The sequence below is a fragment of the Anabrus simplex genome, chromosome 1 (assembly GCF_040414725.1).
Source record: "Anabrus simplex isolate iqAnaSimp1 chromosome 1, ASM4041472v1, whole genome shotgun sequence".
In the NCBI taxonomy this organism is placed as follows: Eukaryota; Metazoa; Arthropoda; class Insecta; order Orthoptera; family Tettigoniidae; genus Anabrus; species Anabrus simplex.
The window spans coordinates 349,997,262-350,019,002 of NC_090265.1; the positions used below are offsets into that span (position 1 = coordinate 349,997,262).

Sequence of the window (21,741 nt, forward strand, 5' to 3'; positions counted from 1 at the left end):
GTCCGACAAATAATAATTCATTTTGACAAAATTTTTATTTGGCCAGGTTAATTTTGAATCCTGTAGTTTCCAAATTATCTAATAATTGCTTCAGCTTACTACAATGTTCGTCAAATGTTTCTGTTGCAAAAACCATGTCATCCACATAACATGTCACATACTCTTTCACGTCAGGTAGCAGGTTCCTATCTAATGCCCTTATTATTATGGCACAACTGTTCTTTAATCCAAAGGGCAACCTACAATAAGCATATGTTTGGTTGTCAAACATAAATCCAGTTAGAAGTCTAGATTTTTCTTCTAAAAGTATATGATAAAACGAAGATGTAAAGTCTAAACTTGAAAAATACTTCTTGCCCTTAAATTTCTTTATTATCTCCTTAATTTTTGGAACCTGGTTATATTCTGGTATTAATTTTTCATTCAGCTTTCTACAATCAAGGCAAATTCTTAGTTTTCCGTTACTTTTCTTTACAATGACTAATGGATTCAAATAAGGTGTAGTAGTCTTTATGATTATACCATCAGCTACCATCTCTTAGATGATCTTTCTCACTTCCTGGATATATTTTTCAGGTATGTCATATAACCTTCCTTTGTTTGGTGTCCAGTCATTTACGATGATTTTATATTTAAAATTCGGAATCTTTCCCGGTTTATCCTTAAATATTCCTGAATACTTCTCTATAATCGAATATAATTTGTTTCTCTTTAGGACCCAATTTCGTTTCTGCGATCTTTCTCCAAATGTCTGACTCTTCTTTTTCTTCATCTTTTATCAAGATCTTCTCCAAGCTATGTATAATTTCTTCCATTTCCTCAGTCTCATTGAACGGTATTTCCTCTTCCATTAACTTTTGAGTTTCAATAGCTTCAAATTTCATATGCTCCGTGTTTTCTGCTTTTCTCTCAAACTTTATCCTTTCCTTGGTTATCTTTCCATTTTCCTTAACGATTGGGAATCTTACTTCCTGATTTTTCAGGTCTATTATCATTTCCGTTGTTATTATAAAATCCACCCCAAGAATCACATTGTACTTAATTTTGTTCATAATTATGAATGGGTGCTCAAATATAAATCTACCAATCCTGACATTTAAATAAGTTTGTATTTTACATTCAACAGATTTATCTGGTATAATCCCTCTTATTTTCATTTGTGCAACTGGTATAATTGGCAATTTTCCTTCCTGATTTACCTCAACAAATAACGCTTTTGATATAACACTTATACTCGCCCCTGAATCAATCAAAAAATGTGTTTTCAGGCCATTTATTCGTGCGGTAATAATGGGTAAGTACGATTTATTTTCTTTGTTAATTTCTTGTGACTCATCTAGTAAATCATCCGGATCGATATCCCAAGCCTCAATTTGTAGTACATACCAACTTTTAATTTTTTTACCCAATTTTTCCAAAATATTATCTCTTATTCTCTACATCGAAATTGGCGTTTGTTTTTTTTTTACTCTGGGAGTCTGTTTGATACGATTGAGCTTCTCTGTCTTTTCTTTTATATTCCTGAAGCTCTAGACTCTCGGCTCCCTCTATGTCTCCATTGATGTCTCGATCCCTGATCGCTTCTTCCCATCTTTTCTTTTCTCTAGTTTTTTTTCTCAATTCCTGTATATATTGTCTGTTCCTATTCTCCCTATTATTGTACCTGTTCATCGGTGCTCCATGATACATTGGCCTCTGTCTGTAACTTCCTCTTTCTCTTTCATTTCTAAATCGGCTAGGCTGTCGATGATATGGCAAAAATCGTCTCTCTTCATTCTGCCTTCCACCATCATGCCCATTTTGCCAGCATCTGCATCGGTTTCGATCACCTGTCCTCTCCTCATCATCACTAATTTCTCTTTTCCTTGAGCTTCTATCATTTTCTCTTTTCTCGGATACCGATTTCTTCTGAGTGTTTTCCCAATTTATTACGTTCACTTCTTCTTGATTGTTTGTGTTCCTATGGATTCTTGCTGCCGGATGACTCGACGTCATATCCAACTGCCTTAAAATGCTTTCCATTTCGATTGCGGAAGTCACATTTGCAGCAGCTAATAATATTTGAGTTTCTGGAGGGAATTAATTTTGAATTGTCTTTATCGCCTCGAATTCGCTGGGTGCGGAATCTAGATCCTGGAACCTATGAAACTGATACGAAAAGTAGTCACTAAATCTCGTTGGTCCTACTGACGAATATCTTTTCGAATACAACTCCAATCTAAGGTTTTGTTGAATCTCAGGATTCCAGAATCGTTTGAGAAATGCGACTTTGAACTCATCGTAATCGTGGAAAGTATACTTAAATGCCTGATACCACAAATTCGGATTTGCATCTAAGTGTTTTTCTACTATCCTAAGTTTATTTTCGTCAGGTATTCTCTTTAAAATATTCCTCCATTTCTCGCAAGAACCTCTTTGGTGACATTGCCGCAGTATTGCTAAAATTTTTGGGCCTGTCATCGTACGTTTTTACAATATTTATAATGGCTGGGCTTCCATTTCCAATATTTCCAACTATAACGTCCTTACTGCTCTGATCGGTTTCGCCCGAAATTGTCGGTGTTCCTTCCCTGTCATTTATATTTATATCTACGATTCTCTGTTCATTCAACTGTTTTGACATTTCTAATTTTGTCGTTTGAATTTCACCTCTAATATTCTGAATTTCTTTCTTCATCTCATCGATTCCCTGCTCCGTTCTAATTATTCTTTTCTCCGTTTCATTCTTGTTCTTTTTCACCTCTTCATTTAAAATTTTCATCTCATCTCCAATATGGTCACGTGCTAATATAAAATTATCTCCCAGCGTTTTATTTGCTGTTATTACGTTCTCATTTATGTCTCTTAACTTCTCTTCATACTGATTCCATTTTTCTTGGGAATCTACCCTCATCGACTCCATGTTTTCCGTTAGCTTCTTAATTTCATCCTCTTTCAATTCCTGGATATAATTTCTATTTTTGGCTAATTCTCCTCTAATTTTATTCATTTCATTATGGATCTCTTTGTTTTTATCCTCCATCTTTTCCATCATTTCAGTTCGAAGTTCGCTTATCCCGGTTTTCATCTGGGACACTTCTTCAATTTTGCCAATTCCTGCTCTAATCATCTCCTCTTGCCTCTTCTCCATTTTCCTCATTTCCTCCATCTGGTTCCGATAACTTTCTTCCTGTATCTGATTACACTCTTCTTGTTTCTGTCGGTACTCTTCTCTCATTTTCTCCACCTGGTTTTTCTCCATTTTCCTCATTTCCCTCCATCTGGTTTTCCTCCATGTTTCCTATTTTCTCCATCTGGTTTTTCTCCATGTTTCCTATTTTCTCCATCATTTCTTTTAACATTTCCATTATTCCCTTCTGTTCGTCTTTTGTCTTGTCTAACTTTTCGGTTATCTGGTTTATCTGCTCATCCTTCTCCTTAAATTTCTGTTCCTGTTCTCTTTTTGCCTTTTCTGCATCCTCTATCATTCTATTTATCTCCTCATCCTGTCCTTGCAATATCTCTCCCTGCTCCTTCTGATACTCCTCAAATTGTAAACGAAGCTGGCTCAGACTCGTCATATTTACATTTACTATTATCCAACCTTCTTAAAATTCCAATTTCTCTAAATTATGACTTAAATTCACTAAAAACTATATCAATTGCTCAATCAATATGGAAACCGACTATCCGACTTCCCCCGCTAATCAGCCGTCCTACCATCCCAGTCATCTAAAACATCGAAAATAAGCATTTTTTTTACATTACTACCCTATTATCTACTCTTATCTTGACATAATACAATATAATGATTGAAAACATTATAAATTATCTTAACCAATTAATTATTTAAATTATTATTGCAATCTATTTTAATAATTTTTATCCATCTCTTCTTCCGCCTTTCTTCCATAGCCCTGAATTGTTTATCTATCTCTCAACTTCTTCTTTCCTTCTTGGTATCTTCTGAAAATATCCGATCTCAAATAATCATCTATCCTTCGCCTCACTGCTGATTATTATCTTTCTCAGCCATCCTTCTTCATTATTTTCTAAAATACTCCTGCATCGAGTATCCTCAATCATGTTCCAACGGTGAATGCCAATTCAACATTTGGGCTAAGGCATCTTCCATCTTACTTTATTGCTGGGCATCAATTTACTGTATCCTGCAATTATCTTGTCACTGCCCCTGAGTATCCTCAATCTAAATGTTATGACAACTTAATGTCCGCTGCTTTAAGAATCCTCAGTTTTGTTTCACGATTAATTTTTTTTTAACAGCTCATCATTTTTTTTAAACGTTCCCGCGGTATCTTTCCCTTTTACACCACGTACGAACATCAATTTTAAATTGTACGCCCATTAATTATCTTATCATCGGACTAGGTATCCTCAGTTTTGCTTCACATCGCGGCGTCATTTTTAAATGCGCGCCAAGAGTTATTTTGTAATTAGGCTGGGTGTCCTCAGTTTTGCTCCGAAGTTGGGCGCCATTTTTAATATGCACCATCCTGAGGGGGTTTCTTTCTTGCACCATATTGGGCAACCATTTTTAATATGTGCGCCAGATTGGGCGACCTAACAACTGCTCCGGCTATTTCCCCTCAATCATCCATCACTCCTACAGATCATTAAATGGATGAATGCATATAATAAAATTGATGCTAAGTGTCGGTAGCTATGTTCGCTTTAAATACTCATCGTATAAACAGTTATTGCATCATAGAATTTTAGCGATGTCGTAACCTTGATTTTTCCTATTACAATATTTGATATGGTAATCCTTAAATTGCCACGCGACACCTCTCAGGGATAATTAAATTGCATCTGCGAACCATACTATTTTTACGTGAGATCAACTGAGACACCACATTTCCTTTTCAATAAATTACTATCGATACCATTCATCACCCAGAATCAATATCAAGTTTTCCAAGTCCAATCATTCGAAGAAAAGAAAAGAAAATAAATAAAATATTCTTTAAAATGAATTAATTCAAAATTATTTATATCATAATGATATTAGCCTATCTCCTAAAATAATAACATCTAGATTGGATAATCTATAATTTATTTCATGATTCCAGAATCATAAAAGAAAATCTGATAATTATCAACATCAATTATCTTCCTCCTCTCTAAAAAAAAAAATTTAATTTAATCTATCTTCGATCTGATTCAACTATTCTTCTTGCATCAATTAGGCGCATCACAAAAATAAAGGATAAATTCTCTTAATTATATAAATCGAAAGTACATATTCTTTCTATTGAAAACGTAGTATAACATTTTTGGGTTAAAAATAAATCTAAGTCCCTAAGCCTAAGTAATCTCCATACTAAATATGCATAATCTAAGTCCATCAGTTATTGTTTCTTTCTTTTTTTTTAAAAAAATGCTTATTTTCATCATTATCAAATTGATATTCTGTCATAAACACACGCGTTTCCTCTCATGTTATAACGTTAGCAATCGCAAGTAAGTTCCAAATATATATATCAGCTCAAAATGGCTATTTCAAATATATATAGTTCATTAAATGAGAAATATTGGTCACCTTGACCATGTCATTTGGTTAAAATATTCAAATAACACCTTAAAATTAAATGTAGGTATCGTGTAAAGAATAATTATAATCGTAGTTCAAATAAAAATTATACCTAACATGTTTTATGGTTTACCAATATTCAATCAGGTATCAAGAATTCCGTAGGAATGCATTTGGTAACCTATTTTATCTAATTGTGGTAGAGATTTAAATTATGGGATTGTTCTATGAATTAAATTCATTCTCGACAACAAACTTCCAATAATATTCAGTACAACGTTGATATATTATCTATGAAGACAAGAAGTTTCCCTTCTTTTATTTCCTACTTGGATATTTCCTTTGATAGTTTACGGTAACCCATATACGAAATCTGCGATGTATTTCATTGTATTCGTGTACCGCTAACCCAATATATCTCGCATTACCATATTAATATCTTGGCGCATATGTCAAACATCACCATCGGCCAAATATACGCCGTATTTACCGCCAAAATTATCCATAAGCATATCTATCTCTCCATTTACCAATATTAATTACCATAATATATCATTATTCATTCCCATAAACATATCTCAGCGAATAATTATTCATAAATCCACATTAACATGCCACTCAAATCATAACTTCCCTACGTATACATTTATAATTTCCAACATGGCGGCAAATCATCTTAACATCTCATTAATGTACTGCAACGGTATTCTTTTGGGTTAGATTTCATATATAATACACATAAACACGTTTGTTCTATTGTGTGCTGGCCATTGTCCAATGGTGTCACGGTATTTTCTTTCTCTGCCTAGTTGAGCATTGAAGTCGCCTATTAATAATTTCACATTGTGTTCGGGGATGTTATCTAGGGTCTGGTCCAGTACGTTCCAAAATTCTTCTGTTTCTTCATGGTCTTTTGAGGGGTTGTTTTTATCCTTAGTGGAAGCATGGGCATTTGTTATAGTATAGATTTTATTAGATGCCTGTAAGGTGAGCGCTGAGAGTCATGGAGACTGTGATTTGAATTCTTGAACTGAGTTTATTATTTTAAGTCTGACCATAAACCTGTTCCAAATTGTTGGACATTCTTCATCACTCTCTTCTATACCTTTATAAAGTCTGTAACCCTGGAGATTCTAAGGCATCCTGGTCAGTGTTTCTCATTTGCTCTAATCCCATGATAAGAATTTTGTGTTTGTCCATAATGTCGGTGATCACTTTTAGTTTACCAGTTTGCATCAGTGAGTTTATACTGTGTGTATAGAAGTAGGTTACCTGCTTTGATTTGATTCTTGATTTTGTCTCGTTCGTGTATGTGGTACTGGGGTATTACTGTGCCTCCGACTTCATGGTATATTTTAGGTGGCAGCCCACCATATCCGAATGCTACCTTCTCTGAACTCTTGGTTCAGCCAGTGGAGTATTCCTTAAAAGACTTTCCATGGTTGACTGTCAAGGTGTGACCTGTATGGGACTAGGTCGCGAGTTACAACACTGGATGTGATCCAGTAAGTACTCCTCTGGAGTACAGACGCCTTGTGCAGCCGCCTCTAACCTGGAGAACAGACTCTGCATAATGGATTTTGTTTCTATCGTAAAAAAAATATATATATACAAGTGTGAATTATTGGTGTGATTTAAATTAAGAGGAAGAATTTCTGATATGTTGCTAATGTGCAGTGATATGACTGAGTAAATGTCACAAGCACAGGCGAACTGCCTCGCCTGATGGCATTCACCATTCAACAAACAAGTTCAGTGACATGAATTGTATTATTTAAGTGTATTCTGCATCATTATGTTTCAATTTTTAAAAATTGGTTGAAGTTTCAGGCCGATATCTTTTGTTTTTTTGTTTGTGTAAACAATTGAGCGCTTTGTGAGGTAAAATGTTGCTCATGTGGTTAATGGCAGAAATACTGTGTGCAGGGTCCAATGTTCAAATCTCAGATTTTCAGTTAAGTGTTGTAAATATTATTCGTGAAGGTATTGGGTAAAGATCGGCTATAGTCCGTAGTTTTTGTTTTAAGAAAATGTGTGTGTTGAGATTTTTGTGGGTAAAATAAATAATATAGAAGTGTTTTGAGTATTGGGAACATTTTTCTTTTTATCAATATCAGTTAAACATTCTATCACGTCAAACTTTTGGTAGGGATTAGTGCCGTGCCGTATTTTCTATGGGATAATGAGAAGTTCAAGGAACTTGAAATAAGCCGTGATGTTAAATGTATTATGTGAAATTTACACAGGTCATGTAAGGCCTTTTGAGAAACTATCTGAGGTCGATTATTTATGTTGAAGCCAATGGAGTTGAATGTGAAGAAAGCGAATCACTGGAATATATATGAGAAAATAGGTAGAGTGGAATTTATGTGTTAATTACTCGCAGTGCAGATAAGAATGCCCCTCATGATATGATTTTGAAGTCCGGGAAGTAATGCCCTATAGAAATATGTAGTGGGATGCCAGAGACGGTATTTATGATACCTGTGGTTTGGAATCCCGAGTGAAAAATGTTTTTTTATGGCTCGAGAGAGTATTGCAAATAACAGATATTTACTGTAGATGTCACGAAATTTATTGGGAGGATGATTCCACCGTCAGGTGGATGAGAGAAATATGGCTTGTTTCAAGGGGATTCTTATTGTATTAATGTTACCGCAAAAAGGCACGCAAGAACAGGTGTTCAGGTCAGTGGTTCACTTAACAAGAGAAGCGAGAAGACAACAGTCTGGGATTCTGAAATAAAATATTATTCAGTAAGCTTGTTAGAGATAGTCACAAAAGTTTAATATGTATTACATTTTAGCATTCTGAACATGTGGCAATGTCATTTTGGGATTTAAATAAGACTCCAAGATGTTCGAGCCTTGACATTTCTTGAGGACAGTAGCTAAGACTAGGTAGAACAGATTTTTGTTGTTGTTGTTGATACTGGAATAAATATTTGGATTTCGTTAGTTATCGAATCAGTCCGATTTTCATTTGATTTTGTGAATTTGTTAGATTTGTTGCGAGATTTAATTTGTATTATTTTGCTAGTGTTCATATGATTACGTGAGACAGTGATTGTGGCTTTGACTCTCATGTGTTTATATGATGATGGTTAGGTGATAGCCAACTACAAGGGATAATTTGTTGTAAATAATATTAGAATAATGTAGGGTTAAGAGACATAACGATCCAAGAATGATTTATCATGTCATTATTCCATGTTTTATGAATAGCAATGAATAACATCCAGCACTGGAGAGGTCGTTAGTTTATTTTTTATAATAGTTGTTGGCCAAATTAGACATCTTGGTTCAGTCTGCAATGATATGAGCTTAGTTGTTTTAGCAACATTTATGAGTTTAATTAAATGGTTAGCTCAGTCTGCAAGGACCAGTGGTTAGTTTATTCCCATGATAGTTAACATTTTGTGGATAATCAATTACATGATCAGTTTAGCCTGCAGTCATAGTGAGGTAGCCGATGTTATTGGTGTTGATCATTGAAGTTACATGTTAAAGATAAAATTCAATTTTGTTTATGATAGTACTGATCATAATTTTTTAGAAGTAAATATCCCCAATTGTCATGATGATGATGGTGGTGGTGATTACTGAACCAAACAAATCTTCCTTTCATATGAGTGAGAAGTTTCATCTTTGTTTCCTACCACAGTAGTGGTAATGATTATTGTAATGAACTATGTTTTCCACATTTTGATGAAGACCATTTGTTTAATATAAGTTTGATTTGATTGCTTTTGATAACCTGGTGATGTTTATTATGGCTCTGTCCATTGACGTTACTCCTTTCATTCATTTTTCTTTGTTGGTACCATTCATAAACGGTCAGATTAAATTAATTTAATTATTATTCAGTGAAGCGATTAGATTAATTTTTGGATATCCGTGCTTATTGGCTTATTCATTTTAAATTAGTCCATTATAAACAAATATAACCTGAAAGTTACTTTTGTGTTAACTTAAAATGTAAACTCAGTTTTTTTTTTAATCGTATAAATATTGCAGTTCAGTGGAACAGCATTCTGTATAATTTAAAATAACGAATTATTAAAGTAACTTCATTTCTGGGTGTCTGGTTGTGACACAACATGGCGTGATCATGTATTTTTACAGACAGATCAGGGATTGATAATACTGAATTTTGGAACACCATGCCTTGCCAAGGAGCAAGTTAACCTGTGAAGTAAACTCCTTTTTTTGTGTATAACTAATTGGTTCAAATATAACCGGAGGTTGTTTTGGTTTGATTAAGGATCCATTTTGTGGCTGATTATATCCTACATGGTATTTTATAATTGGTGAATAACCTTAGTTTTTAAAAATTCGGAGTCCGGTTGCAGAAACTGAATCTTCACAGACTAGGCTGTAATCCAATAGTAATTTTCTTCAGGTTATTCTCTTTTCATTTTTTTAAATTATTGAATTCTATTCTGGCAATGGCAATTTATGTTAACTCAATAACAATGAAACCAGCTTTTCTGAGATGTTCATTTTATCCACATTTAGGTCAAATTTCTGTCAGCTGTTTCATCAATGTCATTTTTTTTTTTTAAGTTGATGCCTCACATCTATTGAATTAGTATAAATTTTCTTTTTATAATAAATCCTTTACAGCCCACTTCTTGAATTTCATTTCAAGAAATAATTAGATTTCCTTATGCCACCTGCCGATTCATGTCAACAAGTGACTGAAGAAGCCAGAACCCCTGAGAACAGAAGAGTCTACATTTAAAAGAGCTAGAGGCAGATGGTGACAATCTGTAAGCAAGGGTGCAATATGTCTAAAGTAGCATATGATTCACTGAGAGACCTTGCATGACAGACACAACAAGTTGGTTCAGAACTGCCATGTTTGTGCGATGAGCTGTTCAAGGAATCCAACATTTTCCTCCAGCATGACATTTCAAAGCTTTCTATTCATGCATAATCGAGCTGTTGGATGGTGCAGGTCTTTGCGCCATACAAAACTGAGAAGACTTGAGATTCAACAAGCTTCTTTTTTTTCTATTGATGGCAATGTTATCTCTCCAAATCTTTCGCAGATGGATTATTGCCACCTTTGCTATTTTTATCCTTTGTTTTATTTCATATTTGGAACCAGCAGAAATGGACAATAAGAACCCTAAATAAACATACTAATTAATAACTTCACATTCTCCAATCTGCTGGATATGTGCACTATTGTTGTTCTTATGATTAACTATCATGACCTTGGTTTTCTGTCGTTTTAAACTTAATCGAATTTTTAGGTTTCTTTCCTCTATTCTCCTGATCAACCTTCAATTCCTCTTCAGATGATGCTGTCAAGGTGGTGTCATCAGCAGATCTTAAGTTGTTGACATTGCAACCCCCAAGGGAAAAATATTTTATCCCAGTCATCTAGAGCAGTTCTCATCATATTTTCACACAGAGTTTGAAAAGTGACAGGGTACACCCCTGATGGACTTCAGCCTTTGTTCGAAACTGCTGGCCTTGTTAGTTTTGAATCTCCATAGTGGCTGTAGTTCCCTCATACAGAGACTTAAGATTTTTAATTTTATTTTTTGCTTCACGTCGCACCGACATAGGTCTTATGGCAACGATGAAGACTTGAGGTCAATCAGATGGAGTGACAAATCCAATAGAAGTAGCTGGCAAAAAAAAAAAAAAAAAAAAAAAAAAAAAATTGGTTGTGAGAAAGAGAAGGGAAAGTAAACAAAACTTATGGCAGACATGACAGCTTATGCCGTGTCAAGAAAACTGTAGAAGACTTCCTCGTAGACAGTCTAGATTTCTTCTGAAGACACGGAGCAAAGTTCTATGCGAAATGTAAAGAGTTTCATCTAGTTTTCTTGACATGGCATAAGCCCAAGAGCCCATATCGTGTCTACAAGTACGGGCCGTGAAAGCATCAATGTTAGCAAAACTTATGGTATAATGAGGAGAGTAAAGAATAGAAAAATGAAGTGATGAAGGCATTAAACATGTACAGAAATGAGGGATCTCAGGACTTGCAAGCAGATTTTTGTAAAAAGATGAAGGAATACAAAGATTTAATAAGCGAAAATAATAGGAACTAGCAGGCCAAAGAGGTAAAATTACTATATAAGTATTGTAAAGAAAATGAAACTAAGAATTATTACAATATGTTAAGAATATGAACGCAGTAAACAAGTACACATAAGCGATGAGAAGTGGCTAATGTATTTCAAGGGGTTGCTAAGAGTAAAGATACAGACTGGCATACTGAGACACGTGGGGTTCACTAAGCCTGTACTAGATGAGATATTAAACACACTGAAAAAAAGGGAAGGAAGGAAAATCTGGTGCTGTCAGTGGAATTACATATGAATTCTGGAGAGAGCTCTAGGGAATAACAGCCAAATGCTAGAAACAATAACTAAAATATTTAACAAAATCTTTGATGGCAGAAAAATTCAAGGTTGTTGGCAAGAAGGAATAATATGCCCAATATACAAAAGAAAGGGGGAAAGATCAAACACACATAACTACAGGGGTATTGCCTTGTTGGATACACTCAGTAAGATTTACACTGGAATTTTGGCAAAAAGAATTACAAAATGGGCAGAAGATTACTCTATACTCTTAGTGTACCAGTCAGGATTTAGGAAAGGAATGAGAACCACAGATAATACATTTTTAATTAAAACAATAATAGATAAATATTTAAAGAGGAAAGGAGGTAGATTATATATTGCAGCAATAGACCTTCAAAAAACTTTTGATTCGGTGAGCAGGCGGGCTGTTGTTGCGAAGCTGGCTAAGATAGGGATTTCAAGTAAAATGATTAAAGCCATAGAAGAACTATATGCAGAAGTGATATGCTCGATTAAAGTAAAGGAAGATTTAATGGTAGGTAGGATACATTTGAATATTAGACTTAAGCAAGGATGTAAATAATCACCAATATTGTTTATACTTTTTATTAATGATGCAATGGACTGCCAAGGGAAGGAGTATAGGACAAGCCACCGCTTAAACAACAAAGAAATTTCTGGCCTAGTTTTTGCAGACGACATCCTTCAGCTCTCACTAACAACAGTCTGTATACAAAAGAGTCTTAAGAAAACTGCTGAATATTGCAGAACATGGAATTTAAAAATCAATATCAAGAAAACAAATGTAATGGTATGTAAAAGAGGAAATAAATTAAAGAAAAACGGAAGGCACTGGTGGTTAGAAGGTGTACGTCAATAAATCAGAATATTGAGGAATTATAGTAACATCAAATGGGATGTGGAAAGAACAAATAAGACATGCCAAAATGAAAGGATTGGCCGTTTTATCAAGCACAAGGTCTTTAGAGAGGAAGAAGCCAAATAATGAATACAAGCTAAACAAAAATATTTTAAATCTGCTTGTGATATCAATGTATGGAGTAGAAATATGGGGTATCGAATAGAAATGAAAGAATTAGATGTAATAAGTAATAAATTCTGTAAAATAATGAGTCTACCAGAATGTACAGCAAATGGTGGAACTCGAAGACTATGCCAAGATATCAGCATCCAAGCAGATATAACTAAGAAAGTAGTAAAATATCAGTTAAGATTAAGAAGGGGAGATGGGACGGAAATATTGAACCTGGTATACCAATGCCACATGGAACATCTAGATGATTATTGGCTGATGAAAGTGAAAAGCATGCTAGACAGAATAGGAATGGGAGCTGGGATAAAGAGATGCACAATAAAGAGAAAAGATTCATCAAGAACGTAACGATCGGAGTGAAGGGCACTGATAAGCAGATGATTATGGCAGAATGTGAGACTAAAAGAACATTATCAGAATTTTGTGAAATGTCAATAAGGAAAGGCTCCCAAATGCAGAACTAAGAGGTGTGGTGGTTAATGGGATATATAAAAATAAGGTGCTGAGAGAGAAAAATAATGTAAATCACTGTTTACCATGTGGAGAAATAATGGAAGAGGCTCATCTATTCAGAGTATGTAGAGGAAAATGAAAATGCACAGCCTGTTTCCAGTGAATATAAATAAAAAATAGGAAGAGAGAGAGAATTCTATACAATTGCTAAATTGTTAAAGAACGGATCACACCAGGAGAACTAGCAAAGTTTTTTTGTATTTTAAGAAGTATGTGGTAATAGGAAATGAAAAAGAATAGCACTAAATAAAAGTATGAAAAGAAACCAAGAACTAAGTAAACATTTAGAATCATGGTTGTATTGCTGCTGTCACTGTTAATGTGTTAAATTACAGGTGAATCTGCTTAGCTTACAATAGATGAAATGTGTCTTCCTCAGCTGCTGGAGTTCCGTAGCTGTACGTCAAGAATTCATGGGGTCTATTGTAAGCTAAGGAGAAATCGGTTCAGACTCATAACAAAAATACTCGCGCCAATCAACCTCTTAACTGGGCATGACGTATATATTCGTACGCTGAATGCTACAGGGTAATGGGCATGACGAATATATATGTACTCGTCTTTTACTGCGAATATCTCCTGGGTGTGACAAGCTACTTTGCCACGTCGTGTACTGTCGTCTTAATCGATGTTTCTCCCACTCGATGACAGCAAATATCACGTCACGCTTCTTGAAGCTTATTTGTTTTTATTTTACAACTGTGCGGTGCTACTTGTCCGCAGTGGGCCAAATATGGCAGAATCTAGTTCAAAGCATAAGTTCAAAACGCTCAAAGAAGACGAGATTATTCAACCCTTAGAGAATGATTGTGATGATTTATCTTCTCAGAAATCCAAAGATGAGTTTGATACAGATGAAGGTGAGTCTGATAGTGAAAGTGGTTCAGAGAATGAGAATGAAGAACAAGGTGAACAACATGACGAATCGGATGAAGGCGAAGTCCTAGACATGTTTCAACCTTTCCCGCCGCGTGGTGTTTTACGTCAGAAATTTTTATTTTCTGGTGCTAGTGGTGTAAATGTGGACTTCGACGATGAATCCAATGTGTTGGAATATTTTGAACAGATCATAGGAGATGATATGTTTCAACTTATTGCCGAACAGACCAACGTGTATGCTAAACAGATTTTAGAAGCCCATCCGAACTTGAAACCACGGTCACGAGCGAGAGATTGGGTGGATACAAATCCAACTGAGAAAAAAACTCTAATTGGACTTCTAATGCTGCAGGGGATAGTTCATAAGCCAGAAAACAGTATGTACTTCTCAAAACGGTAAAGTATCGCAACCACTTACTTTTCGAAAATGATCTCTGAGACAAATCACTGCAGTTCTAGTGAGGTAAATGATGTAACTGACCATGAAGTTAATGTAAAATATTTCACAATGTCACTAGCATGATGTGTAATTCGTAAATGTTCCTTTCTTTTATTTATTTTAATTTTAAGTGCTAACATATGAAAAATTCACTCAAATTTCAACCAGGTAAATGACCTTGCAGTTAATGAAAAATGGTTCAGAATGTCACATGCATGATATGATATTTATAAATACCCCTTGCTTTTATTTATTTCAACTTTCGGCTGTAAAATACGGACCAAACTCTCAAATTCCAACCAGGTAAATGAACTTGCGGTTAATGTAAAAATGGCTGAACATTTCTCTAACATTAAAATTAATTAATTAAAACTCCTTATTTTACTTTTTGTACCACCTATGAATGATATTAATGATATTCCTAACTTTTCTGCCTATCCTGCCATGTAACAACAATCTGCTGCAAAAACACACAGGGCAGGTTACACCAAGCACTTTAATAATATCCAGTTAAGTGGTTAACAATAAGGGTAAGATACATGTTGTCCTTGACAATAAAATGCTGTTAATGCCTAGGACATAAATAGTTTTCCTTTCATTTAAACTACAATTTAGAGATTAGGTGGAAATATTAATTGGGGTAATGTTTAAGGTAGTAACAGATAAATTTAAATGTAATAAGAAAAGCATTCATGTATCAGAATAATATGAATTGCAATAAATGGGTACTCTCTCTCCAGTTCCAGGCGATCCGGAACTAGGGGATGGAGCATTCTATTCTGCTAAACTTCTTTTCATTACACCATTTCAGTGAAAATGCAAGTTTTTATTTCAGTGAAGCACCTAAACATCATAGGTGAATAAGTAATAAAAGAAATTTTTCAAAATCTTACCCTGCGTGTAGTGAGAGCAGACTGTACTCTGCTAGCCACAGCATCTACTCTTGCACTCATCCTTAAATAATTCAAGGCCTGATTCTTCTGGCGAATTGCATTTTCAGCATGGATCCGTGCACCTTCCACATTACCTTTCTGAATAGCCTTTTTACATTTTGCTTTCTCCACACGCTCTTCCTTTTCAGACCTCTTTGCATTTCTTTCTAATTCTTTCACTGCAAACTTCAGATTGAACAGGTGTTCTGCATGTAACAGTTAAGGGAAACACTAAGATATATTTACACATACATTAATCAGAAATGCAGAAGAAACAATGCTTTTCCAGTAATACTGTAAAGAGAAATCCTTCCATCCACCCTCTTTCATCAGAAGAAACAGGTAGGCCCTAATGCCAGATTAAATTACAGTAGCTAACAGTCGCTTTTAGGAACAGCCGTTCATCGGTTCTTTAGTTATATTTGTATCCCTTGTTGATTCTTTGCACTGGTTCTTTTATTTTATATGACTTTTTACTGCTGCACGAAACACAAAAGAGAATGATACTCGTTTTGCGTCCCATGGAGAAGCTGATATGAATCCCGAGTTGTGGACACAGGATAATTTTCTTTACAAATCTCTAAAAATAAAATGTTTGTAACATTTCCCAGAATTATAAAAGAATGGTATTTCTATATCGACCATGTCCACAATAAGAAAGAAATGCAGTTTATAATTTTCTGTCATCTCTATGCTATGTATGTATGTACCATACATGGTTGAACAGTCTTTAATGAAAATTGTATGTAAACTCAAGGAATAAGGCACTACTCTAGACTGTCAATAATTTTATTCACGCTAAGAAAAATCGTAGTTTAAAGGAAGGCCTAAAATTCAAGTCTCAAGTACACAGTAAAAAAATATTAGGGGAACATGTTTTGTAACGTCTGGTATGTGAACGTTAATTTGGTAGATGGGGTTCCAATGGTCGTACAGCATACCTTGAGACCTTAGCTACTCAGGGTACATCAAATCGAAGTTATACTCCATCTGTAGGCGTCGCCAAGCATTAAACTGTCAGGTGACCCCTCAAAACAAAGTGAATAGCGGTGCGTCCGTGTGTTGTTGTAAGGTACACAGACTACTGTGGACATTTGAGCACGTTGTACATCAACCAGTACATGCCATAAGATATATTAACGAGGTTCAAGTCACACGGGTCGTCACTTTGATCCAGGAAGGATGGACTTTTCGCCATGTTGCTGTGGATCTCAATGTCTCTCCGTCAGTTATTCAACGCTTGTGGAATCGCTACATTGAGACAGGTCAGTTCACAAGGAGGGTTGGACAAGGTTGTAGACGGATGACAACCCCAAAGGATGACCGATATCTGACCATCTGTGCATTGTGGCATCGTTCAGCAACTGACAGAGAACTGCAACAAGTCATCAGGAGGGTCACTGGAGTCACGGTGTCTGACCAGACAGTAAGGAACAGGTTAAGAGAAGTGTCCTTATGACCCAGACGTCCTATTCGAGTGCCCCGTTTAACACAGCAACATCGCGCAGTTCGCCTTCTGTTTGCCCGTATCCACGTCAACTGGCAACTTCTCCAATGGAGACCTGTGTTGTTCACAGACGAGTCCACATTTCCCCTGACACATCGTGATGGATGTCAACGTGTATGGAGACGCCGTGGTGAGCAGTACATGCCAAATGTTGTCCAGGAAGGCTACCGATTCGGACAAGGTTCTGTGATGGTGTGGGGTGACATCAGTATTGATGGTCATACGGATCTTGTAGTCATCCGTGGTAAGCTTACTGCTGCGGGGTACATCGAGCAGATACTGCTACAGCATGTGTTGGTTGCTGCATACGGTGTTGGCCCTGAATTCGTACTCATGCACGACAATGCCAGGGCTCATGTAGCGTCCATCACCAGAGCTGGCTTGCAAGAACTGGACATTCAAGAGATGGAATGGCCAGCAGTGAGTCCCAAACTTAATACCATCGAGCATATGTGGGATAGGCTTGACAGAAGTGTTCGTGGGCGTACTGTTCCACCACACTCTCCAAGACCTCAAACAGACTCTCATTGAAGAATGGGACCTGATACCGCAATGTGACCTCCGTCGACTTATATGGAGCATGCCACGTTGGTGCCAAGCTGTGATAAATGCTTGTGGAGGACATACACCATACTGAAGCTCTCCAACTGTGATAAAATCCCACTCTGGAGGACTGTCATAACTTTCTTTTTGCCCCTATTTGCACATTTCCGCTTGTGTTCTGAAAATGAATGTGAATCCATCAATGTTTTTTTGTATACTTCAATAGTAAAGAATAAACTTTTAGTCGGTGATATACCTGGGTGTGAGATATTTTGTGGAGCATGGCATACGTTCAAAAACATGTTCCCCTATTTTTTTTTTTTGAACTGTGCATATATGTTACTAGCTGATGTACCCATGCTTCACTACGGAATTCTCAGAAAGACTGTCTTTGTGGTTTTCCCAACTTAAGTCAACATAGGTCATTACAATGACGTCAGTAGGAAGGTCGCGATTAAATGCAATGTTATCATATAAAATACTCGATCAAATGAAAAACACACATTTTCTCACTTTTAACGAACAGTACTGAACAGTATTGAATTGTATTGAATAGGTGGCTACAATAAATTTTATTCTAATAGAATCTAAAAGTCCAAAGTTCCAGTGCTGGAATGACCAGACCGCAGACAGACGCGAACACTCCTCTGCCATTATTCTGTTAAATGTGCACACTACTCATACCAATCAGTGCCTCAGAGAAGGAGAATGTCTCTTCGTGAGATCTTGATATTTGTAACCTACTTGTACAACACCCAAGCGTTTATTCTTGCTAATTCGAGAACATTACTGAATGTGTGTAACGGCCATCTACGTGCAGCTGGCTTGATGGTATACTTTCTGGCCATTTGGTCCACAACGTTGACTACATACTTAGTACCGTTGTAACATGTTACGATGTCGGGTTTCTTCTTTCTGTCCGTTCCCACCTGCACACCTGGATGAAGTGAACTGAGCACATGTACATTCTTACAGACCTTGCCTTGATAAACACTCAAAAGTTATGTTGTTCCTTTTTAGAACTTGTGCTTAGGAAGTTTTCACTTCCGGTGGAACCTCCCATCTTACCCGATTTATTGTACCAAGAAGACTGGCTCCCTAGGATTTCAGCTTTTCAGCTGGCTGCAGTTAAGAAAGAAAAAAAAACTGTTGCAAGTGACGTTCCTACCCTTATTTATGAAAGAGGCCGTTAAATTCTCAACAACATAATCACCCAAACACACATTTTCGGGGCGCTGACCCTTCCTAGATAAGGAAATACATTCAAAATTTATTTCCATGCTTTATCCAAGGCCATCCATAATTTCTGCCCACATCTGTCGGGCTTGGATTCTATAAACTGAAAAAAGCGACAGCGAGTTTTGCTGGAGAACAGTTGCTCATCAACTATAATCCAAGCTCCAGATTAATAGCAAATCTGACAATTTGAAATAAACCTTTCTTATACTTCTGATATCAGGGCAAACTTATCGGTTTTAAGTTTCTCTGACCTTGAGGATCTGATATTGAATCTCAAGAATCTCAAAATTTCTATAAAACTATCTCGGAACATAGAATTCCTACATAATTCAAGTCTCCACTTTTTGGACCAGAGTGATTTCAAATTCAGGGTTCTCGCACAAGTTGCCCCCACGAGCATACCATACACCTAGATATGCATCAAGTTCATCCATGGTCACAGGCCAGTTCTTACACTGTGGCTGCCTTTCAGCATCTGTTTCCATACATTTCTGCAAGTTTTTGAGGATAAATTCTCCATGAAGAGTCTCTATGCATCTGTGATGCACTCATCAACAATATTTCGTTTTCTTTGTGGGGCTGGACCTGACTTGTCCCCAGTGTCATCTTCACTTAGTTCCTGGAGAGAAACTCAGTGTTCTCCCTAGGACCTTTTTAATGGGCCCACCTAACATAGATATGTACTAGTTACATAATATAGATACCTATTTGAGTTGTTGGGTGCTCTAAAAATGTAGGCTTAAATACTGGAAAACTGATAAATTAAATGATAAAATCTTCATTACTGTCAGCATAATTGCATCAATTACATCGATTAAATGTTTAGCCTGACCATCACTTAATGTCGTACAGGGGCGGTGTCTAGATTGGCGTGGAATCACAAGCGACTACTCTATTTTGCTTGACGTCACAAACCCGTAGGTCATTCCACAGCAACAGAGTTTTAAGCCCTGGTGCTATGCGATTATGATCAGGCAGTAGAACACTAGAAGTTCAAAATACTCGGTTATGACTTGTTTGGGATAATAACACTAAAATAGTTCAATTTTACTGTTAATGTTTGTATGTATGTATGTATGTTCAGTCCGTCAGCGATTCCGCTGGTGGGATCCTCAACAGCTCTGCCATCAGCTGTCATAGATGGCCTAGGCATCACTGAAGAGGTGTACTAGGGAAATGAGGAGTGAGGTAGTTTCCCGTTGCTTTCCTCACCGAGCCAGAGTTGCTATTACATATCAGTCTGCCAAGCCTACTGAAATGCATGCACCAACCGACCCTATGAGCAACATTTTCCCACCATTCATAGCAGGGACTGGCTGCATAAGGATTGGCATTACTAGTATCGCTCATACCTCAGTCACTTTTATATTGTCAAAGCCAAGGATAAGACAGAGACAGATCTATGAAAGTAACAAAATTGCTCTAGCCTATACCAGAAGACATAGTGCACTGTAAACACTAGGTCCTGCCAGCAAAGGCATTTGTTAATATTTATCTGTCTGATATTACTGTTAATGCCCTGAGGGGAATATATTAAAATTTTATCATATTCATTTTGTACGTAGTATTCCCTCCCGGCTACTCATCCCTGCCACCCGGCTGACGAAAATTTCTGGGGAGAACACTGGAAACTATTATATCGTCCGGTCTCAAATACCTTCTGTGCTCCATATTTGAGGAATCATTCATAAAACAACCACAACAAACAGCTCAATAAACAAACTACAACAAACTGTTTATAATACTAGTTTCACAAGCTCCTTACTACGAATGGGACGATTGCGGGTTTGTCCTAACCTCGACTCACGCTGGTGGAGTGGGGAGGCAGTAAATAAGTAAAGGTAGCAGATGGAGTGGAGTGGGGGAAGAAGCTAACAGTCTGCATCACGCATAGGAGAGTTATAGAAATACGATTTGAGTTCTTGTAAAATCTAATGTGGGTCAAAAATAACCCTTCCGTCCTTCTAGGGTAATTGAATTATAGGGGCCAAACTGTCAGGGCTGGGGCATCCAAATTTTAATGACAAAATAAAGCCTAAGTGATGAAAAGTCAAAGTCTGAACAAAATCTAAGATAATTTATGGCAACAGCAGTGTTGAATTCATATAAGGGTCAAAAATGACCCCTCTGTCTTTCTAATGTTAAAGGCTTTGTGCACCTGTCAGTGTTGTTCAAATATTAACCCGATATTTTGATTTCTTTTAGACTGGAAGGAGAAGATCAAATCAATATCAGCAAAAAACTGCAAAGGGCCACAGAGTGCAAGGAAGCGAGTACGTCACATCAGGCTACTGACAGGGTAGGCAGCCCAGCCATACCTAGCGATCTTTCTACTATCCTCCTTTTTAAACCAGGTTTTACCAACAATCATTCAATTTATCTCACAAAAATAAATCAACTTATCTGCCTCGCTGTTTCCTTTTCCATATCCAAAAGAACCAATCACTTCTTTCCCAATTCTGTAATTTCCAAGCTGCGCATTGATGTTTCCCATGACTATCACTTCCACATCGGTGATTACATCCTTGATTGTCTCCAAGAATTCCTTTATATTTTTCTCATTGTTTCCAGTTTATGGTGCATAAACTGGGATGAAGAGTTTCACTCATTCTTCCACCCTCAATCATACTCAGATTATTCCATTGCTAACATCCACATTTTCATCCAGAATTTTGTTTATCATTAGAACTCCATTCTTTGTCTTACCTCCTCCACTCCAGTATAGGGTATATCCTCTACTCACCTTCTTCACTCCCTTTACCTTCCACTTGACCTCT

General features: G+C 36.5%; 1 protein-coding gene across 1 annotated transcript in view; it reads right to left on the reverse strand.

The window, feature by feature from the left end:
* Chmp1 (charged multivesicular body protein 1) overlaps positions 1-21,741 on the reverse strand; it is a 76,437-nt gene that overhangs the window by 27,011 nt on the left and 27,685 nt on the right. The window contains exon 2 of the mRNA XM_067134887.2: positions 15,637-15,881. Coding sequence (XP_066990988.1) covers positions 15,637-15,881 — 245 coding nt within the window. The remainder of the gene's footprint in view (positions 1-15,636; positions 15,882-21,741) is intronic.